General features: G+C 40.6%; 2 protein-coding genes across 6 annotated transcripts in view; both read right to left on the bottom strand.

Moving 5' to 3' along the window:
* The window catches only part of gab1 (GRB2-associated binding protein 1), a 64,601-nt gene extending 54,081 nt beyond the window's left edge, over positions 1 to 10,520 (bottom strand). For 2 of the 5 annotated variants that reach the window (XM_078166200.1, XM_078166201.1), the window contains exons 1-2: positions 10,048 to 10,520; positions 9,804 to 9,959 (exon numbers count right to left, since the gene is read on the bottom strand). In XM_078166200.1, coding sequence (XP_078022326.1) covers positions 9,804 to 9,875 — 72 coding nt within the window. In that variant the 5' untranslated portion in view covers positions 9,876 to 9,959; positions 10,048 to 10,520. The remainder of the gene's footprint in view (positions 1 to 9,803; positions 9,960 to 10,047) is intronic. The other 3 variants (XM_033623449.2, XM_033623452.2, XM_078166199.1) reach the window with 2 other exon arrangements.
* Positions 10,521 to 13,405: 2,885 nt separating this feature from the next.
* On the bottom strand, positions 13,406 to 24,873 carry usp38 (ubiquitin specific peptidase 38). Its single transcript, XM_033624681.2, has 11 exons — positions 24,631 to 24,873; positions 20,852 to 21,542; positions 19,043 to 19,178; positions 18,817 to 18,946; positions 18,499 to 18,600; positions 17,957 to 18,115; positions 17,669 to 17,862; positions 17,479 to 17,572; positions 17,247 to 17,353; positions 15,550 to 16,900; positions 13,406 to 14,891 (listed from the first exon to the last, which is right to left on the bottom strand). Exons 2-11 carry the CDS (start codon positions 21,531 to 21,533, stop codon positions 14,727 to 14,729), a joined length of 3,120 nt encoding a protein of 1,039 aa, XP_033480572.2. The 5' UTR covers positions 21,534 to 21,542; positions 24,631 to 24,873; the 3' UTR covers positions 13,406 to 14,726.
* Between the last annotated feature and the right edge of the window lie 821 nt (positions 24,874 to 25,694).

Genomic DNA, 25,694 nt, shown 5'->3' with positions numbered 1-25,694 from the left:
GAGGGAGAGAACAGAGAGCTGCTCTCACTGGAGGCTGCCTAATGGTGTTGCTTTGAGAAGCACTCCAGTCTTTCTCATCCCCTTTTGCTTTCTCCTCACTCTCCTCAACAAATGATGACAAAGTTATTGATTGCCACTATGCTATATCCCAGACTGCATGTCACTGCATACATATCTTAAGTCCTACAACATAGGTCTGGAAGAAGTTTCCCCTGCTTTGCAAGAATTCGGGGAATGCACACAATCATAAATTTGGCCCAACTTCTGTTTGTGCTTTTTTTTTCTCTCAAAACTGAAATCTGATGGGAACACAGACCCCAACAGCCTTTTTGTCTGGTTAGTGTAGACCATCTTTGGCCATCTGTGTTCTCCTACCAGCCCTGTTTCATGTCCAGAACTACAACTCCAGTCTGGAAATAGAAAGCAGCCTTATGACACACTATTTTTACTGCCCGGTGTCATTAGCCGAAACAGTTGAAACACGAGAGACAATGAAAACCAAGAATGTGAGACTTTTGATTTAAGAAAATACCAAATTTAAATCGGATCTATGTCACAACGTCCTACTGATCAATCACAAATGGAAAAAAACACATGACGATGTGTACAATTAGCCATGCCAAATAGCTGAGAGGTTTCTGTCATCTGCATTTAATAATAGCTGCACTTGAAACTGTTCAACTTGGCACGGTGACAAATAGCACAAAAGGATCATTTTACAACTCGACAGAAATGTATTCCAACAAAAAACACGACTGCAGAATCAGCTCTGAAGCTGCAAACAGGAAAACCAAGTCTGCATGAGAACCAGTTCTCTACAGTCACACCATGAGCTGCTGGTGGACTTGGCACACAGGACAGTAAACAGCTGCACCAGGCACAAAGAGACACATCTGTTTACAAAATGCTCAGCCTTGACCTGCCAATTCAATCCAGCAGTTTCAGCGCTCCACTAAGGCAAGTTTAAAGAAGGATACAATAATGTAAGTCAAACAGTTTTAAAAGGAACTGCGCACAATCTGTATGCAAATATTTCAATAACACAATCAGCTTGTTGAACATTTCTACCCTGCAGCCAATTTCTTATTGATTCCTCCTCCATTATGTCCTGCATCAGCAACTTTCAGCTGAAATAAATTCTCAGACAGCATACTCTCAAAAAAGCTGTTGACAGAGAAGCTAACAGTATGGCAGCAACACAATCAACTTCAACTTCATTTTGAAACTGCAAATGGGTGTGTGCTGGCATAAACAATGGTTTACTGTGCTTTGAAGAGCCATTCCACCGCTCAAGAATCTGCATGGAAAGTTATGCGTGGACGTATCAAGTTTACACAGCAAATCAGAGACGATCTACTGTGAAAGCTGGGCCGCACTTGAGGTTACTTCAAAACATTTTTGTGCCTTTCAAACTGACTGTATTTTTCTGACGTAGACGACCAGATCCTGCCAGAAGCTGCACACAAATGCTGCAGGACAATGAACGGTGATCACGTGGCGACGGAGACAGCAGGGAGACAAAGACACCAGGGGAGCAGGGCATAAAACTCAGATTTATAAAGCTGTGCATACTGCCTGTTCTGTGTTTCCAAATCATTGTGAAATTAAGTGTATGTAAACGAGCTCCGTTTAGACTTCCGCAGGTAGCCAGTCATGGATTTAGAAACACCACAGGGAAGAGTCACAGGGAAAAAAATGTCATGAATGTAAATATAAAGAATGATAAAATGCACCACTCAAAGTGATTTAAATTAAGCTTGTACATGTGCCTTTGACTGAAATGTTACAGATTGCTGTGTAGATTTAACAAACAATAACACAATCAGGGAAAATGGAAAAAAAATGAACCACATTTTCCTATAAGACTACATCTCTCACTTTATATTTAATTTCCTTATCTCTCTCCTTATCATTTCACATCTGGTCTGAAGTATGCGTGAGGTGCATACGTTCTTACTACATTCTTCTTTTACCAGTTTGTGTGGGAAATGGCATGGTGTTTGTGCATATGAAAAGTTTATATCCCTGGCTCTTTGGACTGGATTTGACTCCAAAGTACTGCTGTAAGAAACATGAGAGGAAATCTTTTTTGAAAACGTGGCGACCTGGCGTTACTCTAATGACTTACAGATAACATAAAGTCAACTGTCAGTGAGCCACTATCTCTGTGCTGGTCTGTATGTCATGGGTCAAAATCTCTGTCAGGATATCTCCCTTGTCTTCTGTATAACCACCAACCCTTCTGTATATGTATTATTCCATCATTCTATCCATACATTTTCAACTGCTTATCCGGGGCCAGGTCGCGGGGGCAGCAGGCCAAGCAAAGCACCCCTACGTCCCTCTCCCCTGCAACGCCTTCCAGCTCCTCCTGGGGGACCCCAAGGCGTTCCCAGGCCAGATGAGATATGTAATCCCTCCAGCATGTTCTGGGTCTGCCCCAGGGCCTCCTACCAGTGGGACGTGCCCGGGACACCTTTAACGGGAGGCATTCAGGAGGCATCCTGATCAGATGCCCGAACCACCTTAACGGACCACTTTTGACGCGAAGAAGCAGCAGCTCTACTCCAAGCTCCCTCCAGATGTCTGAGCTCCTTACCTTATTCTGTGCATTTATTTCTTTATTATGAAAACAATAAAAAGATAAACACAAAAACTGCTGTTGGGACCACAGAAAGATGATGACATACCCAAAACAGATTTACTTGGTTGATCTATCTTTACTGGACAGTCTCAAAAACTGCTGTCACATAAAGATGATTGACACATCAAATGAAGAAAACTGCTTAAAACAGAAATAGGCCTGATCAATACACATTTCAAACATAATCTCACTTATGTGAGGCTGCAAAACATTAGTGAAATATTTACAGCGTGTCACAAAAATACTATGCACTGCCAACTTTCAGAGGGCTTTGCTCTCACTGGCTGTTTTGTTTTTGTGGCTATGTTTTCCTTTGTGATGCAACGACATGATTTCAGGCTTACTACTCTCTATAAATATCCAGAAGAAAACAGACACATACTAATGTTCACTTCTATTGTGTTTTGAAACAAAGACTTTAACAACCGTTTGGTTCATAAAAGATGTCGACAACTGAGAAGAAAAAACATGCTCAGCGCTTCCAATCCCTCTGCTGATAAAATGATCACTTGGAGAATCTACCAAAGCGATTGTCACCATGTTTGTGAGGCCTTACAGCTTGACTTTGCTGGTTACCAATTCAGCTACCGTGCAACTGATACCCCTATGTATAATACAATGATGATAGTCTGTGTCTGGGACAAAAGTGGGCTGGTAAGGATAACTATTGTAGTAGCAAAGATATGAATATTTAATGGTTATTTGTTTGTAATGGACATTAAATAATTAATGGCACATGCAATCCATTTTCAAGCTGTGGCAGATCACACAACAGTAGTCTGCTTGCTCCAAATGGAGAGCTGAGTCGTTGTGGCGGCCCAAGACACGGTCCAGTAATTTTTCTTTGTTAGCCTAAGAGGCTAATGCTGCACAAGTACCCCTCTGTTGCATCCTGTTCTGTTTGCTTGTTTGTTTGTTTCTTCGAGCATGGGGGGGGGGGGGGTTAACAGAAAGTGAGTGTTTGTTCTCTGTTCCACTTGCTAAGCAGATTTAATGAATCCTCTACTTAATCAAAGAGCTATGGCTTTGTTTTCATTCCACCGCCCTGTCACATTTGTCGGATACATATTTCTCTTTACTTTGCAAATGACAACTGTTTCCAGTCAGCCACAGGCAGAGGCAGAGGTAAGGGTTTATGGCCACAGTGGTGTGTACTGTAAATGCATGTTCCCTCAGCTGAGAGGACTTAAGACCAGCATGGAGTGTGTCCTCAATCTCCCTTTACAGCCATCAGAGGGGGGACCTTCAGGGTTCAATATTTTCCTTCTTCCGGTCTACCCAGCAGCCTTTCGCTCAAGCTCTGAGGCCCTATTAAGAATTGGACGAAGTGTACAACAAAATTCTTATCTGTTTCCAATGGGTACATGCCAATGGACTACAGGGATTTAAATGGTCCATATAGCTATGAGCAGTGGGAGGAAAAAACTGAGAAACTGCCCAGCCATACTAGGGCTAGGAAATATACTCAAAAATCAACATCACCGTAATTTTACATATTCACCACAGTCATGGTAAACTGAAGATACTTCATCTAAAGCTCGGGCTCCCTCACAACTTTACACAGCACTATATGTAGATTATGTTTTACACATAATAAACTACTTAAACAGAAGCATTAGTTGTCACTGTGTTGCACCCATGTTGCAATGACTTAAGATGGAGAATAAATATAGGACAGAGCGGAAACATGTCACCATGATGAATGGGTAGTTTAGCATTTAGGCCACTGCTTGAGAGCAGCTTGGTAAACATAATGGTAATGGTAAACATAATGACATTAGCACAACTGGGATTGTGGACCACCCTTAATATCAGTATGTGTCATATATATCATATTTCTTTAATTGCTGCAGCTTATTGCTGTGACCATGACAAAAACAATTTGCTCAATTTCTTGTTATAACAAGATAATGACATGTCTTTTTTTATTCTATGGTAGACATACTGTCAATCTGCTGAACTGTGCATCCTGTTTCAGTTTTCTCCTAAAAGGCACGTAACCTTTTTTATATAATATTTTCATGTGGCAATATATTGTCACATCCACACTATCTCTCAACAGAGTGGTGCTGAAAACGACCTTGCAACTTCATCGCTGCATCTCCTTAGGTCCCTCTAATATCACGCTGCAGATGTCGGGAAGATACCAGTCTCCAAGCTGCTCTTTTGAAGAGGGATTTTACAAGTGGACCTCGACAGAAATTCACAGATTGAATGGTACGAGAAATGAAAGAGGAAAAGGAGAAGCAGATGGAAAATGCAGTGTCAATGAAATGTAAAACCGCAGAGGATACAGTTATGACAAACTCTGGCTGGGAAACGTCCTACAAAAGCAATTGTGGTTAGATACCTTCATGCTGGCCCTGAACGAGACATTAATGGACAGGAAGTGTTGACTCCTTCTCAGAGAATTTCAACGGCAACAAAGAATTAATTGGTTACTAAGACTATAATGTAAACACTGTATGCATTCTCTGTATGAAATCTTGATTGAATTATTTAACAGACAGTCAATCAGGAAGGATGGAAAGAGGAACATTGACCCTCTTCAATAAAACCAAACCTGACTGGTCAACATCAGGTTTAATTGGCCAAATTGCCTCCTCACACTTGCTTCATTGCTAATGAACAGAGAGGCAACATTTTCTGGCTTGTGTCAAGCCCATGATGGCTGGTGCTGCTCAGATGCAGCCAGGTCTGCTGAACTGCTTTCACCTTTGAGCTCCACCAATCAGCAGCAGAGCCTCAGGGGCAAACTTTGCCCTGAGTGCTTAATCAGGTAAGCAGGGGCCCCCCAGCTTCTAGTCTGCTGCTCTCTGTGACTCTGTCTGGACATGGGGCTTATAAAAGAGAGCTGAAGGCAGTGACATGTTCACATACTATTGTAATGCCTTCTATTCATATTGTTGTTGTTTTTTCAATTCAGTAATCAAAGTAGGGAAAACAAAAGCACTATCCTCTTCCCGTTTTGGTAGCACAATGGTTGGTGCACTTTCTTTGTGCTATGGCTGATGCTTAATTTTCCAGGGAGATCGTACCAGGTGGCAGACAGAACTGCATAGTGAAAGCAAGGGTTATATGGAACCGTTCTAAACGGCGACAGTGTGATTATTCTGTGGTCATGGGGCTACCTCTACCTCAGCGGGTAGAGTGTGCACGCCATATAGGCTGAGTCTTTTGCAGCGCCCTGGGTTTGATTCCGACCCGCCACTCTTTGCTGAATGTTATTCTCCCACAGTATGTGTCTCTTCAGCTATGCTATCAATAAAGGCAAAAAACGCTTTAGCCATTACATTGTGCAATCAATACTTACTTTATAATGATAGCTTAAGGCAAAAACCTCTTACATTCAGCCCATTAAATACAATTGAAAACATAGTAACGAATATTACGTCATTTCCCCTAAATCCTACACGCTGGACCTTTCAACCTGCCGCCAAATGTTTACTTTAACAACACAAAGTGCTCCAGCTGTTTCAGAACAAATGCAGTGATATGGAGAGGGTCTTCTTGTAACTACATAATCGTGATTATCTGTTCAAATAAGATAAAACAACTGTTGGATAATTTACATGGAAGTCTGGGTTCCAAAATATAATCAGGCTAGATTATTCTGCTTATCAATCCAATACTTTATCCATTCATGGATTAAAAAAACTGCATTTATGTAGTTGACAGCTGTCTGATATCTGTGGGAATCTGACTGCAACGTCACCACTTCCTGAGCAGACCCTCGATAGATGGTAGGAGACAAATCAAGTAAAGCAAGCATCTGAAATGGCAATCGCAGGGCAACTATCCTATGGTTTTAATTGAAAGCTGAGATGGAGACAAAACAAGCAGAAATGTGGCAACGACTGCTGTAATTCATCTTCCAAGCAGCAACATGTGACAGTGAAGTGATTTTAGTTTGAACTTGTGTCTGACACATCCAAAATCCAGTCCAATGATGGCAGAGGAAGAAAAACTGTCAGGAGACTCTGCCAAACAGAACTTCACCATCATTACCCTCTACTCCCCGAGAGAGACAGCAGAAGAGTTATATTCATTTTCTCAGAAGGCTCAAACGGTTCTGTTCTGATCTATAATGTATGTGATTCCAGGTAAGTGCAGTTACCTAGCTTGTGGGATGGGAAACTATTGTGATCGTTAGTCTGATTACCAGTGACATGAAGATAGCATGACCTGACAGAACCACAAGATTTTACTATGGTCAATAATCAGAGCGGTAAGCCATCCTAACTTTGCCAACAGACCCCATCATATGATCGCCACCAAACATACCACAAACAAATAACAAATAAACAATAAACAATTCCTAGATCTAGCCTTAAAATTATCCCACTAATCCTCGCAAGCCTGAAATCACAATGCTTTATTACCGACTGCATGATTTCTAATTTAGAAAAGAATCAACTTCTCTTTTTATTTTGGGCATCAACTCAAACAGCTGGTGGTGAGTTGCTTAATAGGTTACAGTTGAACAATTTGTCATTGGCCAAAAAAAGGATAGTCAGCACTCCTGTGGATTACACAGCCTTGTGTGACCATGCATAATGGTCTCTCACAATAAGAGGAACCTGGCCCCAACCGCCCACTTTTCTGTTCATCAATATTTTTAGATTTTGTTCAGTTCTAGGCAGCTCATGGATTTCTTAAAAATCTGAATACATATGTTTGTGATTATGTTTGTGCTTAACAAAGTGTTAAAGGTAAAACAAATACGTCAAATATCTGGCTAACTTAGATCTTTTCTGTATGTAAGTGAGAAGAACGATATTGATACAGAAAGATATGGCAATTAATTGACAAAATGTCATTTGGACCCATTATGCAAAACAGAAAATATTGTATAACTGCACTGATTTACATGTAAATTTGACTACAGAGTACAGCCCAATCTATACACAATTCCTGACTACTAACAGTAGACATTTTAAAGTTTACACTGTTTCAAAACATGTCTTTGGCTTTTCTGCACTTGAACATTTTGTCATTCATCAGCTGACTTATACAGCAATATCAGCATATCTGCAATGGGCTAATATAAACTGATATATCCGCCTGGACAATTCATTAGCTAAGCTCTACTGTAAAAGCTGCTGTTGGTGGAGAAAGCTGGATTTGCATACTTGAATGTTGAACTGCAGTGAAAAACTACTGCAAAACATTCATCTCTGATACTGAGAGTAACATCAAAAATCTATTCAGGAGAGTTAAAACCGATACCGTCTCTGCTCAAGTGTAGAAATGCGATGATTGTTGGTCCTAAACGTCTAGTTTTTGTCTTCACTCTTATGTAGGCTACTGACTTTGGCCCATGCAGCCAACTCTTTCTTAATATGAGCGTTATCACATCTTATAATAAACCTAAAAACAATCTAGTCACAAAAGGGAATAGGCTGATGGACACCTAAAACCCCCCAAAAGTGGAAAGTGGTTTCCCATGTTTCCCGTATTTAACTTACTGGCTTGTAGTGGCTAACCATTAATTCATCTCGCTAAACTTCTTCTCAACAATAAAAGCCACTAGAACAAAAGCCCATAGTTGTTTGCAAACATTATAAAACCAAACAACAATGTAGTTTCTTGATCAGCCATAAACCACTCAAAATCTTCTCTATAAAACCAGCATCAGAGCAGTTCTCATGCTCCTCATAACACACTGTGAGATGGCCTCCTAACTATTCCAAACTACTGTGTCCAGAAAACAGTTATAAAACTGGAGCAGCAAACTGCCAATCCCCTTGAGAACAATTAAGTCCTCCACCAGCCTGCTGTTTAGTATGTTGAGAAAGAACAATTTCGTGTCATTATAGCCAACACTTGGTTTCGGAGATTATATCAATCAGAACGACCTAGAGTGGGAACATTAGGTTCTCATCACCACATGCTGAACATCAGGGTGACCTCTGACACAGAAAAATGGTAAATTCCTCCTTCAAATGGTAAATAAGATGTCACTTCTGATCAGTGTCAATGAAGCTTTGAGCGATTACCACTCATAAAGGCATGCAATGACACAATAAAATTGCTCACAATTATGCAGTGAACTAAGATTTTGACTTCCTCCACAACAAAAAAGACTTTATTCTGCTGCGAGTGGGAGAAAGCCCTGTGAAAATCCTGTCTTTGTGGCTAGATTTTAGTTTTATTGCTTTCAGAAAAAACACTCCACTGGACCTGCGGTTTCTGCAAAAACATCCCTCCTCTCAAGTTGCGAGCCTTGTAATTCAAATATCAATAACAGAGATATCCACTGATCCACAAGAAAAGCATATAGACTTGACAGCTAACATGTGCTACTGAGGCTATTTGCTTTTGCATTAGCTCTGCTGTCGGCTATGAAATTTTCTTTTAAGTGCACAACAAATAAGCAGAGAGAATCACACACAAAACAGTGATATCCCTGTGACAAATTAGTGGCAGAGAAAGAAACATTGCATTGTCAGTAATTATGTATTACTTTCAAGACTGCAACACTGAATGATATGTGTGAGTAGCATGAGTGTTAAGTGTATTAGTTATCAGTTTGGGGCAGTAAACATTAATAATTATAGCAGCTCCTGACACTTCATTATGCATGTCTCACAACTTTTTACAAACACTGAAATCTGCAGGAATGGGGTCATCCTTTGATGCTCTGTAAATCATTTAACCCTTGGTGTGACCATCTACCACCTTTGACACAGAGAGTACTGGCTGCACAAGCATCGCTTCCCAAGGTAATCAATGTATTTTGTTATTGGTCCAAGAAAGTGTACTCCTCAGAGGTAGTGCTTTGGGACTGGATCGCTGCCTGGAGGTATAAACTAGCCATTAAGGAGGCTGTCTCAAAGGAAAAGCCTGAGGTCTGACCCAAAAACAACAACAATGTGCCCTACTAATGTACCCTTGAGCAAAACAATACCAATCTGTCTTGGTAAATTCACTCCTACTGTACGGGGCCACAAGGCAAACTGAGCTCAGAGAGGTCACAAAGTATTTCAGGTTCAGCAAATGCAGAAATGTAATTGCTGAAATGTACACAAGATGAGGCCTAACAATCTGTCACTGCGCCCAACCTTGCACATGAAAAGTGTCCAGGGAGAAACTGGTCCATTTTGTGCACTGGCTTATTTTATTACAATGTAACAAATAGGATATAAAGTGCACTTACGTAACGTCTCAACTTTTTTTCAGGAGGAGACTTTCTCAGCCACCCTGAGCACACCACATCTCCCCCACTCATATCTGCTCCTTTCTTGCTCTCCCTCGGAGTTGGAGCGGGGATTGCTGCTTGGCTTCGTTTGTTTTTGGGAGTGTCGTCTTGTACCTGAAAGAAAACGTTGACACAAAAACTCACACGGCGAAATTGAGACAGGAAAAGTTGAAGTGTTTGTGTTTTCGAGAGCGATAAATACCGTCACTCCTTCTTCGAAAGTCGACTCACCGACACGGCAGTTCTCTGAAATGCACAGACCAGATTTTCCACGAGTTGAAGTCAAATAAACGGGTATATCCTGGGCTTGGAGTTAATATAACCCTCCGCGGCACCGCCTTTTGTACAAATATCAACGGTGACTTGTGTATTATGTTCAAACTGAAACGCTGTGGGGGCAAAAAACAGGCGCAGGCAACTGAAAGTCGCTAAGTTTTTGTTGTTATATGTGACGCCTCATGCTAATTCCCGTCAAAGTGGAGCGATTTCCAGTTGGCGAGATCAGATGAAAATGTCCCACAGTGTACCGGCGCATAGTTGTCGTTTCTGCGCAAATTAAAACAATCTTCACCGTAAACACAGGGGTTCCGCCGAGCTTCCTTACCAGTTTACTCCCATGGTTCCTTAATTGTGATTGACAGGGTGGCTCCGTCTTTCCCTAAACTCACCCTCCTCTGGAACATGGCGGCGTCAAGCTACCAGGGCTAACGGCCAACAGACCGGATGTCTGGGGATTCCTTCAAAATAAATGTTTGGCTTGTTCAGAACGTTAGTTTACACTGTTATTGCGCCAATATTAATAGCGAAAACGGACCTTTTAAGTTAAGTTATGTGCGAATCCTCTAGGTAAGTCTTTGTGTGTTAACAAAATATGTCTGTTCGACCTTCCAGTATGTTCCCTCAACGCAAAGGCGATTTATTTTGAAAGTCGCCACCGGATGTAAAATTCTTGTAGTTCCGCTCGCTTCATTACTACTCTAGAGGACGAAATGGGGAGGCGGCGGCGTGCAGGGAAAACTGTAGAGCTTCGACCATGGGACATGTAGTTCAAAAATCGTTTGTGTTCCGTTCCAAATAACAAAAAATGACTGCAGGGCGGTTTAGAAGGTGAAACATGATGTAGTAGAGCCAAGTGCACCTTTAAGTGAACACAAAAAGTGGCCGTATACAGTTGCAGAAAAGACAAAGAAAGGATCCACCTCTGTGTGAACCGAAAGGTCCCAAGAAATCATTGCACATGTAAACTACACTATCCATAATGCGTGTTTATTCCCTCAAGAAATCTCGCCATAAAAACCATGTAATGTTAGCAGAATGGCAGAAAGAAAAGTGCACTCATTTACCTATTATTGGGTGTAATGTTATGGCATTTTTCTCCTTGTATCCTTGGATAGTCATTTTTATTAAGAGGGAGTTGCACATACAAACATGGAGTATATTAACAATATCAAATACGTAATGCATTTTGAACTTGTTGTCTGTGATTCTGTCTGCATGATTCTTTGACTTTAACTGTTTTTTTAAATAGCTAGATTAGTAGTGAATTAAAGGTTAGTACGCAACAGCACAGTAATAATGAAAAGGTTATATTTACAAGGTTAACATTGATCTGGTTTACCATATCTGATCAATATACTGGACTCAACGAAGCCTCCACAACTCGTCTAATCCGCTAGCAAAGACGTGATCCCTGTGGACTCAGAATGGTATCTGAGGAATCTTATTGGAATGCTATTGTAATGGTAAACACTTCCCCCAAAGGATGTTCCCTGTTAGTCTATGATTAATGACTTTGCCATTGTGCAGGCACATTACCTCTTTCAACAGCCTCCATATTGATGAAGAAATAGGGAGCAATTAAAGGCTGCAGACACAATACACCGATTGCACTTAATGAATTCCATTTCATGATACCTTACATTTAGCATCACAGTCCAGTATCAAGTAGCTTGTGTGCCATGTTCTTGATGCATCATGAAATTGGTGTGGTTTTGGTCTAAGAGGCTGTGAAGTTGCCTTTAATGCTGTGTCTTGTTGCTGTGCCTTACAGGTGCATAAATCTTTAGTTTATGGGCTCCACAGCATAAATGTGTTCAACCGAGGACATCTAAGTCACAGTGCATAACTCATTTGTAGCCACACTGGAGGAACAGACCAGACCTTATTTACTGTCAGTACATGCTAAATGAATATGAGTGCATATGCAATTTATGCAACTATAAAAGCCAATGACATTTTTCAATATTATAAGAATACACATTAAATATAAAGACGAGATATAGTGTCATACCATTCCCAAGCCGTAACATTTCAACAAAAGTGGGGAGAAAAGTGAAATGGTTTGGTTGATTAATAATTGAGGATCATTGATTTTTTTTCTCTCCAAATGCCCTTTGGAAGCTTTAGTGCTACTGCTGTGTTTTACCATATCAATTGCTAATTAGTAATAAAGGGCACCTCTGCACACAACTTGCTATTTCAACATTACAAATGTAATTTGTCCTATTCCTGTGAGAATAAGTGCCCGCATGTGATTTCCCAGTTCCCTTTTCTGTCCGTGTTTTGTTTATCCTCACTTCCATTTGTGCAAAAATATTTTTGCAATCAAAGCAAAAACATGATACATGGGCTTGTTTTGAATTATGCAACAATATATGGTTCTGTATTCTTTTTTTAATCAACAAAGTTGCTTACATACTGAAAATCTGCATGTTTTGGAGTAGGATTCTTGAGATTTGAAGTATCAATAGCATACCAAACCTAACCATTTTTTATGTGAATAACTTTATCAATAAAAATACGTTTAACTTGCAAATCCATCTAGTCATACTAAGATCTAGTTGACAGAAGAAAACTGGCACTGGTGCAACAAATAGTCAGTGTTAGGCAGTGTGTATTGAAATGTACTGGGTTACAGATTACTAGTTACCCTGTTAAAAATGTAACACAACTATTTAATTACTTCATCAAAGCAATGGAAGTTATGACATATGATTGCTTTTTTACTTTTTTACTGGACAATAAACCTGCAAAGTCCTCAAAAATACAAGTGCATGATGTACTCAAATTTCTCCTAACAGCTTTCCTTAAGTGGAAAGAAGGTGCCTCCGCATGGTAAAAAGATGCACAGCAACAGAATTAATGTTATATTCTAGGTTTGTCCTAAAAAACAATTGGATGTAGCCCTCTGTAGTCACCAACATTTTAAGTAACTGTAATTAAATTGCATATTTTTTTCTCAGTAACTGATTACAATTATATTTATTTTGTAATTCAATTATGTAACTCCGTTTCATGTAACTAGTTACTCCCCAACACTGGAAATAATGACCTATCCAAACCAAAACAAAAAAAAATCGCTCCCACCAAATCAAGATGTAGCACTAGAGATGTCTCCTGATCAATATATTCTCTGCAGTGGGGATGTGACAAGTAAGGTCATGCAGACATTGAAGTATGCTTCAGCATAGCAACACACTCATGACTGTCGTGTTTGGCTCCTGTCCACAGTAATAATTTGCAGTTTCCAGAAATCACCTGTTGCTTTGTCTTGCCTTCCGTCAGTATCAGAGTATTTATTAATTGCATTTTATCTTATTTTCAACAATGTGTATAGCCTTGTCTTCACCATGACGTTTATAGTTTAGTCTCCAACATCAGCCTTTCTCTGCTGAAATACCACTTGAAATAGCTTTACCTTCAATAACCAGCCTGGTTAAGTAAGACAATACAACAAATACTGGTTTGTTTTTACTTTAGGGAAAGGTGAAGCCATTATGAATATCAACACAGTACAGCTGATTTGTGTATTCCGACAAATTCCTCTTCAAAAATCTGCATTAAATATCAAAAGGCACATAAAATCAGCATGAACACAAAAGTCTCCCTGAATGATCAAATCAGAGGAATACATTAAAATACGCTGTCAAACAGTTAAGTCTTGTCAAATATGTTCAAAGAAGTCATTTGCCATTTTCCAATGTAGATAACTCTACCTATTAGTGGGAGGACAGCATTAACTATTCAGACTGAAAATGCCTTTATCTTGGGATTTCCCAAATATAGTATTCAACTTTCCACATATAGGTTTGTATTCCATGATTATTCAGAATTTTAAGTCATATGTACATTTATTGCATGGGATATGAAACCTGTAAAACACAGCAAAGCACACATCAAAAAAGATTTAAAATATCGTGAAAATCAAACCCCACAGCTCGGGGAGAAAAGCTGCATGCAAATCAGAAAAGTAAACAAAGGTCGTGAACTGTATGTTCAGAACTATGACAAATCAAAAAGTCTGTTTATCTTACAGATGTCTATTATACTGTGCACTGCACATGCATGTATTTGCATATGTTTGTTTGTGTATGTGTGTGTGTGTTTGTGTGTGTGAGGTAATATCATAAACACTGACAAGCCAGATAATATGGGCATGTTCTAGACTCAGCCAGTTTCACACATTTATCAATGTATGCAACAGTTTATTATTACTATTTTATTATTATGTCATTTAAGGGAGAGAATACATTTGCACCAATAAGTATTATCTACCTCACGTTTTAAAATTTGGAGGATTATTCGAAGATTACAATGTTGAGATCACAAAAAAATCATCTAAATCAATCAAATACTGTTAAATGATTACTGAAAGTGGTAAAAAAAAACAACTATTATATTCAGAACAAAAAACCAAATCTAAAATCAGAATCAGCACAGATGCTGTGTGTGTGCATGTGTGTGTGTTTTTGGATCAGTTCAGTGCTTTTTTTCATGAGGTTATATGCACATCTATGGTTTAACGGTTCAGGCTTCTGTATGATCACTTCAGGACTTGCTTGGTGCCAGTTCGTCAGGGTTTCCTGCAGCATTTTTTTTCTTTCAGAAGACCAGTCTGCTAATGGTATTGAAGCCCCCTCCACCTCCACCTCCACCAGATGGGCCGCAGCTCCCTGGTGGGTTATTGTCATCTGAACCGTTGGGCCTGAATGAGCAGGAGGATGAAGGGGCCTGGAGAGCCTGGGTCCGAGCATTGAGCTCCTGTTCCTATTGACGGCACAGAGGAAAAGAGAAATGTTTCAGATTTAGACAGAACTAAATATGTATCTAACTAACTTACGCTATGCCAACAAGTTAATGTAGCACTGGTGTAGCTCAATGTGACTGACAGTGATTCAGTGTTGTCACTTAACATTATTACAGCACCCTCTAGAGGTGATTTACTTCAGTCACTTACACAAGTGTGCTGGAAAGTCAACTCAACACACCACAGTTCAATGACTCGTGAAATTACACCTCATGTCTTATAACAGGACAGTTCAGATTTGGCTTCAAGTTCAGTCAAAAAAAAAAAATCCTATATTCTGCAAGCTCTCAGTCATCTGTAAAATATACACTGTTTTCCCTCAGCTTCTTTCCACCTGAGAGAATCTTGTACAGCCCTTGACTTTCATAATAACCTCACGCTTACTAGAGGGGTTAGTGGTAATGACGTTATGTGTAAAATGTATGTAACGCGTGGAAAATAAGCACAGTGTTCATCCAATAATATTTATCCCAAAATACCCAACAAACCTCTTAGCAGCAGATTAAATACTTGCTCTAATGCTAATCACTTCACACTTGCATTTATTGGTATAATTTATAGGGACTGACATCACGCCTGCACGTAGGAGACGCATGTTTTTTGTTCACCCCCACATACCTGTAAATACAGCTTGTTGTCCTTGATAATAGCATCCAGTAGGTCTTTCTGCAGGGGAGGCTCAGCACTCACTCTCATTCCATTTGCCATCAATCCCCCGTTTACGTTCTGCCCCGGTAGCTCCTGTTTCCTGTACATGAGCACATAAGCTGTGTCCTTGGGGAAGCGTTTTGTAATGTTTTGCACCGATTGGAAGGATGTGAATGTCACTCTGCTATCATTGAACAGCAGCCAATCCTTTGCCTCCTGGCCACTGTTAGGTAGTGTTTCCTCTTGTTCATGTGGAATTGAGAGAGCTGAGCAAGTGGAGAGGCTACACTCGGACTGGCCGTTCCCCAAATCCTCCTTGAGGGCAAAGTGGTTGGCTGGATGCTGTGTTCCATCTGCTCCGTTAATGTTACGACCGTAAGAGTAATAGTGGCCACTCTCGGACGATACACCAGAATGCATCACCACTGAGCTGAGGACATAGGGCACTGACTGGACTGACATCCCTCCTCCTTTGTGTATCTGCTCTGCTCCATCTATCCTCTCCTTCTCCTCCTCCTCCTCCTCATCTTTTTGAGATGGTTTGAGTTTCTTGGCCAGATTCTCACTGCTCTCAGGAGAGTCCACTTGCAGAGGAGAAGAGGTAGAGGAGGAGCACTGTGCAGGCTTTGAAGTAGCATGCACAGGAAGTCTCATGAGTGGCGGGATGGTGACATTGTCCAGAATCTTCCTCCGCACATGGCATTTGGCATCATATGAGAATCGCAGCAGGGTGAGGATCAAGTATTCCGGTGCTGACACCACTTTCATGTTCTTCTCTGCCCGCTGGAGGGAGCTACACTTCTCACAGAAATAGGCATTCTCTTCGTCCAGGATCTCTGGAGCCAGAAAATAGTTCACCAGGTCAGGCACAGACAGAGGAGGCTCATTTGTCAATGGCACCAAACTGACATTGCTAGCTGGGGCTTTGGCCGAGCCCGGCTCAGGAATTTCACTGCCGCCATTGACAGATCCCTGACAGAGAACCTTGGCTTCCTCTGAGGAGCCCTCAGGTTGAGGGCTGTCCCGAGAGGTGGCAGGAGGACAGAAGGCCAAAGAGAGGTCTGTAAAAGGCTCCTCCTTCTCAGAGATGCAGTTACACTGCATACAGCGAATACATGTGATCAGCTTCCCACCAAACATCCTTTCTGTCAAAGTCCTCCCATCATCCTCAGGTTTGATTTCTGCTGAGGTCAAAGAGGTCTCTTCACCGTCCTCTGGAGAAGTCTGCGCTGTTGGGTCTTTGCTGCTTGTGTCAACAGGGGGGGCAACCTTTGGCTTTACCGATTCTAAGACCTGAAGTGTTTTCTCCTCTTCGTGTAACCTTGAGATCAGGAGACGGGGCAATCAACATTAGAGGAGAGAACACAACTGTGCATCGATTTTAGGTTGTGCCACTGCTGTGATAGTGCACCACTTCTATTCTGTCTAAACAACAAGCTTCAGTCACATCATTTAGTTCTAAAGAAATTACGATTTACAGCAGTGAGCCGCAGTCATGCACACTCAACACTCACAGGGATTTTTATGTGTTTATAAATTACATTTTGTTTCGTTTTGCATTTAGTGGCAACAACTGACATTCATTTGGCAAGGGGGAACAATAAAGGAAAGGCAATTTTGGATTTCAAATTTGAAAAACTAACTTGACACAATCTGCGCCACCATACCTGTCCAGAAGAAATCTGAGGTACTCAGAACAGTCCTGCTGAGAGCCGACATTGAACCAGGGAGGCCGAGATGCTTCTAAGAAGTTTCTGGGAGCATATGCTGCCCTCTGCAGGAAACAGACATGCACCACACACCCACACACACACATGCAGACAGCACCACAGAGTCATCAACTGTTGTTGTCACCACTAATTATATTATGTAATATCAATCACACGGGACAATACTAACCTGAGTGTGTGCAAGGAAAGCAAAGAGCATCTGGAGCCTTTTCATTAGTGTGTTGGAACCATTTAGAGGTAATGATAAAACATGTCGCCTGAAACTGAAGACAAACAAAGGTTAACTACACTCAGACTGTCTGTAAGTACCTGTATGCCTGCAACAAGCTTGTGTGTGTGTGGTTGCATATACAACTCACTCTGTGGCCATGAAGAGGGTCTGGATGATGCTGTTCATGAAGCAGGTGTTCCCCAGGTTGACCAGGCCAGTCTTGCCGGTCTCAGACTTCCCAACTTGCCTCAGAGGACCTGAGGCAAATGAGTTGGACTGGGACGTCCAGGCACTTTGATTCAACACCAGCTTGATCTTCTCTTCTCCAGGTTTTGGGAGATCCTGAGAAGGTAAATTGAATCATTTACATACACTCTTGATCATCTATGTCATGTAAAAAAAAAAAAAAAAGACTTTCTGAGGTAAGCAACTTTACCTTGATGGCGTCCAGTATGTGGTCGTAGAGGTCAGGGAAGCCGGAGTACTGGTACATCATGCAGTGTATGAGCTCAGTGAACTGCAGTAAGAAAGCTTTGCTGGTGGGGAGACCATCTGTCCTCAAAGACTGGACTAGATGCACCACATGTGGAACAACCTGGAACGAATACAAGAGAATGTTTAGGACACCGTGGTGCTGGAAGGTGCTGCTAATATTAATCACACAAATATGCAGTACAGTCAACCAGAGGGTAGCTGCACATCAGGAACCCCACAGAGGGTTCGGTCTCATTTGCTGAGTATTTTTGAGACTATTCATGTTTTTAGACACTAATGAAATTGGCCAACTCAAGGGCCATTGCTCGGCATTTAAGTGCTTCACACATCATTAGAAGGAGAGCAGTGCCGAGCCTGGAGTTCTGGGAAAAGAAGTCTATGCAGCTTTCAAGTAATTTAAGCCAGAAGAGAAGAAAATGAGAAAGCCAATAAAGTAGCCATATGACAGGGAAATGGGCTGTGAGGAGGCAGGAGATCCCATACCAAATGGAAGGCCTCAGGAGAGTGCTGGAAACTCAGCAGCATGTGGGAGAGCACAGCTAGCGCCCCCTGCCGCACAATAGGGTACCACAGACGACTGAATACCTATGGATATAAAAAACACAAAATCATTAGGTCATGAATACAAACTGGGGAATTCAAGTGAATCTTTTTACCAGCCCTAGATGATAAATCTTTAAGAAAAAATACTACAAATACCTAATTATTACTGCAGTTTATCATGTAGTTTTAATGATGTATACAATTTCCCGTCAAGCTTCTTCCTGAGGTCTATAATAAATCAAAATGAAAACTACAAACCAGTTCAATTTTAAGCAGAGTGACATCTATGAGGATAGTGAACTTCTGAACGGCAGCCAGTCCTTTCAGCAGAGCAATAACCCAGGTGTCAACATGGTGGGCCAGGGGCCAAGAAAGCCAGTCAATCATCCTGGACAGAGAGAGGAATGTGGAGTGTAAATAATGTGCAAAACTGTGGAATAATTATGGTAACATTTATTTTGGATGACTAGATGTGTGGGGTTACCTGCAGAGCGCTTTAGTCATGCTTGCGTCTTTAACATTTTGGTCTGTGGTGAGACTCTTGATGAGCACTGTGATCATTTGGACGGGGATGTGCTGCACCAGGCTGGCCAGAGCGATGGATGGGTCAAAGGCGGGGTCTGCAAAAAAGAAATCACAGTTGAAATAGTACGTAATTATTCAGCCCCATTTTTTCTTTTTGTATCAGTAAGTGGGGTACATATAAGCCAGTGGTTCCCAACTGGTCCAGTGATGGGGTCCAGATTTCTCCTCAGTCATTAGTTCAAGGTCCACACAGTTTATTATATTCAGCGTCATACTTGCCATGTTGTCGAGCTAGATTGCTGTCTCCATCAAGTAGCTGTCCGTTAGTCACTCACTCTACAGCAGGAAACTGCACTTCAAAATAAGAGCTCTGACCGCAAATTCACTGTACTTCAATATAAAGTGTGTTTTTACAACTTGCCACATTTGCGACCCACCTTTGGACTGTGACCAACCAGTTGGTCCATCTCCTATAAAAGCATTTTAAAAATTCTGTTTCACTTTGGATTAATTAAATTTTTTGGCCCCTTATCCAGATCCAAGGTCTTCAACATTGAGTATTGAGCACCGTACCTATTTCTTTATACATAATACAGCTGCACAGAGCAAACGCAAACAAAGCCTAAATAACATATCTAGCAGGGGACTGTGGTTCTGTTGTTGGGACAGGATTTTTGACAGCAGCACTTTGGAAACACAGCTCACCTGAAAAATGTCACTGAAACAGAGGCAGAGTGACCTTTTAACCCGCAGCGGCTCTGCTCGCATCGCTCACTGACACATGCTGTCAGTCCGGCTATTTAATTGAAACTGCTGCCTGCTGCTCCACAATTCAGTCACTTGTAAAACACGGCACAGCAGGCACAGGACATCCCTAAAATTTACTAATAACAAAATAACTGCAGCTTGTAATATTCTCAACTACATCTTCACAGCTAATGCTTTTCAATTTTTGCCCTTGAAGAAAACACACTCCTTGAATCAGTGGGTTTGGAGGTAATTACTCCAAGCAGTGACAAGTGTGTAAAATGAGGCCACTACCGCCAAAATGAAGATAATCAGTGTGCTAATAATACTAAATATTGTTAGATGAACATCCAACCTATACAAATACAAACAAGAGAACTAAGCCAAGGGATCAAAGTCAGCTATTGGCAGGGCCCTGCAAAACCAAAATGAAACAAGGTAACTGTTCCAGGGTGCTCAATCATGTGCTAACAACCATGGTGTTAATGCCAAGATTTATGGAGTGAGGGGTACAAGTCATGGGTCCGTGCTGCCAAATACTCATTACTGGTAGGCAGACATTTATAAATCGATGCGTAAAATACAAATCTGTTCATATCTTTAAGGTATACTATGCGTGGATTGTCGGATACTGTTTGTAAACAGCATCGCCAGTGAGACTGAACATGAAAGTCAATCCCAGATCGGTGTTTCGCCCTGCTACGTCTGCGTTTTTTCAGCGCTGCGTCCGCAATTTTTGTAGCTTCCTCTTGGACGCATGCAGCTTACAAACTTCTAGTGGCTCATAAGTGATGATTGAGAGAGATTACTTTAGAAAAAAGTCCTGCATAGTATACTTATAAGTTTCTTTATGATGTCTGTACTTTATTTCAGGTGTTCCAAAACTTCTGCTGTCAAACAATAATTTTTTTTTTTTTTTTTTTTTTTTATCAAGTTTGAAAAAAGATACTTTTGTATTCCTCTTCACTGCAATCCTATGTGTTATAGCCATTTGGAAAGGAAGAGAGGAAGGAAGTCTCACCTGTGGAAGAGATAATGGCAAACACTTCCTGCAGCGAGGGAAGCAGCGTGGCTGGATCCGCTTTCCAGATGTTTTGCAGCAGTGTGCTAACCTTTGTCACCTGACCTACATACTCTTGCAGTTCCCGTTCTTCGCTGGCAAAGCAGTGGAAGTAACTGATGGTCCTCACCAGCTGCTGGCAGAACAAAACGCCCGACTTCTCCCTCGGGATGCACTGCACAAAGTCCGACAGCAAAGTGCTCAGGTGAGCACAAAGAGCAGGCTCGGGACGTTCGCACACCATCCTTAAAACCTCCACCTGAATCACGCTGAAGATCTCGAGCACCGAGGGGCAGCTGATGAGCAGCCGCAGGCAGCAGTGAACGTAGTCTATTATGACCGGGTCTTTGCGGTCCAGCGGGCCGTAGCCCTGCAGGAGAAGAGTGTGAACAAAGTCTTTGCTGAAGAAAAGCTCAAACTCCGGGCGGTGGTAACGCGCGTAGGCCTCCAAAACCTGGAAGCCAATCTGCTTCTGGAAGGCATCTTCACCAAGCAAGATGAGGCGGGTGGTGAGAGTAAACAACGCTTGACACTGCTCCTCCGTCACCTCTTTCTCAGCTGCTTCCACTACCTTCTTCACAATGGCCCTCTTCACTGGAACAGAGTGATCGGAGCTCACAAGGCCCTCCAGTATCTTGTCCATGATGACGGTCTGTAGAAGACACAAGAGGAAATAATTAGCTGACAACTTCTGCGCTCATTTAATATATCACAGTGTGCTTTTTAACACATTTCCACAGCAAAAGAGTCCAGTCTTTGATAAGCTTTCTTCATGGAGGACATAGTTTGCAATGGTATTAATTAAAACCACTGTTATTAACATAAGTAACACCTGTGCTTTTCATACTACGATAAATCAAAATGTCTGTTGTGAAAAAAAGCCTGTAGTTGCACAGGGTCCTTTCTACCAGTCTAGAGTTCACACATTGTCCTCATTTGTTGAGTGCGCAGACTGTCAGCATTCAAAGGTAGACAATTGCAACTGGAATGTTGGGCTGTAGACATTGCTGTGATGTGACTACTGAAGGGAAGAAGTTGCTTTACACCATTTGGCAACTGGGCCTCAAAGTATCACACAACATAATTAGGCTACAGTGTTTGTGTATGGAGCTATGTAGTGCACAAGACAGGAAAAAACAGTTGTAATATTATGCTAGAACACAACAAATTTCAACTACTGCATTTAAAAAATACAGTAAAAAATGTTTTGGGTGAATCTTTTCCTCAATTTTACTATTAAAAATGTCAGAAAATAAAACATAGTTTTAGAGAGCCCAAAGTGATGTCTTCAAATTTGTCTGACCAACAGTCCTCAACCTTAAAAGTGACGACTCTACTATGGTATAAATGGAAAAATGCAGCGAATACTAAAAATTAGGAAAAACAACTTTTCTGCTTGAAAAATAACTGACAATTAAATTATTTTAGAAAATGATGTAGATTCATTTTGTGTTGATTAGTCATTTAATCGACGAATCTCTTTAGTATAAATTTAAATTTATGAATGCAAAAAAACTGTAAAGCAAAATAGGTTGTTTATTACACAGTCGTCACTTTTCTACAGACCGAGCTGCATTGAAGCCGAGTAACACAGATAAAGTTTATTTTTTAGAAAACAGTGAGTACTGTCTAAATACTTGCTTGAAAATCTTCATATATTTTCCTAAATATTTCAAAATGTGAATCTAAAGCAGACGTAATATTTACGGAGGCTTCAGTTCATCTGTCACAGAATTTTTGCCTCAATTTTGACAATCCTTTTTGTGGAGATTTTTGACAGGTAAGGTAATGTCATGTTTTTGTATTTTTCCTTTAAAAACATGTTCTCAGTCCAACACATGATTAATCTATCAGTTATCTACAGTAACAAAAGGTCTAATAAGCCAGTTATTCCATGGTATCATGTCACTGGATAAGGGCACTACACGGACGATGGGAAAAAGAGCTGGACATTGAAATAACTGAGGACATGTGGCTGAGTGTCTAGGAAACACAGTCTACCTCCACTAACTCCCGAACTTCTGCTGGAAAAACCTGATCGCGTTGTCATCACGCCCAAACAGAAAACAAACTAGCACTCAGCAATGCTGCTGGGGGAAGTGTGGAGAAATCATGATTGACCATGCCCATTCTGATGTTGTCCTATTCAGACTGCCTGTAAGGAAGTAACAACAATCATTTTGAAAAACTTTGGGTTTTAATATTAGTACAACGTTCATGTCCCTTTATCTTGGATACATCCCTGACAGACTAAGTAAAGATGATACCTATCTCTTAAAGATCTTGTTGGCAGCATGTAAAAATACTGGCAGAAAAACTGTCCCACTGCTGGCCTTTTTGTCAATATTGTTACACACTTAGACCAGGAGTGTCAAACTCATTTAGTTCATGGACCACATACAGCCCAATTTGATCATCACACAATAACCTCTTAGTACCATCAGCTCGAATAATTTCCCTTTTTTGTGTGAAGAATTACCATTCTGCAGACGTTCATCCTTTTACAAAACAGATTAACAGCCTGAGATGTCTAAAGAAAAATAAGTACAATTTCAACAGTATGTCTCAGTATTTCCACATTCAGTCAGTCGACTTCTCACTGTCATTACATGTGCATTTATCCATACATTACCTGATACAGATTGTTTGAACTAAAGCTGCTGACTGACAATATTTTGCACAATCTTGAACATTTTAAACATGGCCACAGTAAGTATTCATTGTTATATCAGAGAGCTGTGTTCTGGTCAGGGTGGAAAAACCTCTGAAGCAGACTTTTAGATGAAGTAGGCAACACAGTGTTTAACTTGTTCCTGAACCATGACATCCCTTAGCCTTGGCATTTAGGGGGCCAGATTGGAGCCTTAGGTGGGCCAGTTCTAGCGTATGTTTGACACCCCTGACCTATATCTTCTAGAATAGATGACCTACTTCATACAACCTCAAAAAGAATTGAGAGAAAATGGTGTGTTTATTTAGCCAATGGGACAGATCTCACATAATTATTGTATGTACAATGTGTGATATCTTGCTTTAAATAAAGAAAATTTTCCTTGACTTTTTAAACATCCCATGATCTCATATTTGTTTTTTTTATCCCGTGTTCTGCCCTTTGTGGATTTTGTTTATTTATTGTCCTAGTAAGGTAAAAAGTGTTCATATAAAATAGTTGTAAATATTTACCATTTAAATCTCTGTCTTAGATATTTAATCTGTGGTAGCTCGAGTATCAGTTCATACCATCCCACAGTTGTAATTGTAGGTGATGTATTAATAATCAATTTAAGCAATACATATTTTTCGAGCAGCAAATGTAAGAATACTGAATAGACTTTAATATGATATTACACGTATTTAACACACACCACACACTGATGTTTTCCTCTTATCTCACAGCTTCAGGAACACAGCCACCAACCGCTATCTGTGCTTGTTGTGTAGCTACAGGCGGCTAGCTTGCTAACGCCTAGCATTAACGGTTAACGGTTATTTCTTTACGTCCGGCGGTTAAAACATGGCTCTAATGTTAATTACAATCAAACCTCTTGGGACAAATCCCCCGCATATACCAACAGATGTTAGTAACATCAATCTACAACAATAAAAAAATACGAACAAAGCAGTCAAACAGGCCTGTCGTTAGCCACAGAGGTTAGCTGAGTAACTGTTAGGTGCCTATGATTTAGCATAAATACCGTCATGTAGTAACACAATACAGGAGCTTCACGCTCTGTACTTACCAAAATAAAGCATGACAACAATGTCCGACCAGAATATGCTCCACTCTCGATAGATGTTAACCCTCTTTTAGTAGATAAACCGTATTATTTTGGTTCATTTCATCGCTCAGAATCAGCTGATTAACCCTACAGACGTCATTCCTATGGACAGTGAAGTTGGTAGGACCCCTGTGTTAAGCTGTTTCATTGCCTGTTTCGCAGTTGTTGAATTTTGAGTGGTAAAATCAGTGTTTCTCCGAAAACTATGTTTCTAAATATGGCGAATCCCAAGATAAAAAGTATAGTAAAATTCTCATTAAGATATTTGGCCACTTTTGACCCGTTTCCTTACAGCTGATGTGCTGCATTCAAATACTCCTCGTACATCTCGACTATGGTGGTCTCGGGTGAAGTTGTGTTCTTTGTTGAACATAAATTGGCTATCAAATGAACTCTGTAGTGTTTCTGTTGTTGTCCCTTTAGAGAGAGTGAAGCTCTCTGTTATTTTTAAATTAAAAAACCTGAAAATCGAGATTACAGTGACACAGGAAATTAAGTATATGTGAAATATATTTCCGGTAGGCAAACATTTATAATGAATTTAATCAAGCAGCATGGGAAAACAAAAATTAAGTTGATATTATGTTTGTAAAACAAATGATGTAAAGAAATACTGCATGCAGAGTATGAGTGTAAATCGTACAGGGAATCTTATTTCACATAGGCTTAACCTGTAAAGGGAGTTTTAGTATATGTGAGTCGACGTGAAAGTTTATTTGGACAAGTTCATCTCAGCTTTTATGAGAGCCATGCTGGATATCCCTCTATTGAAGAAAAAAATAATAATTTAAATATCAGCCTGCCAATTACAAATCTAGACTTGTCCTCATAAGCAGTTTACATGATTGATGGACTTAAAATAATCAAAGTAGTTCTTTTTATTAGCCTGTTATTACTATGACACTGAAATAAAAATTTCCTGAGGACAAAAACACTATACTGGGGTCAAACTGTTGTAATCATAAAGGTTTAAAGAGGCAACCTGGTATGAGCCAATATACTGCAGCAAATTATTTTGTATGTAC

This window comes from Epinephelus lanceolatus, chromosome 3 (assembly GCF_041903045.1).
Source record: "Epinephelus lanceolatus isolate andai-2023 chromosome 3, ASM4190304v1, whole genome shotgun sequence".
NCBI lineage: Eukaryota > Metazoa > Chordata > Actinopteri > Perciformes > Serranidae > Epinephelus > Epinephelus lanceolatus.
This window is presented reverse-complemented; position numbering and strand designations above follow the sequence as displayed.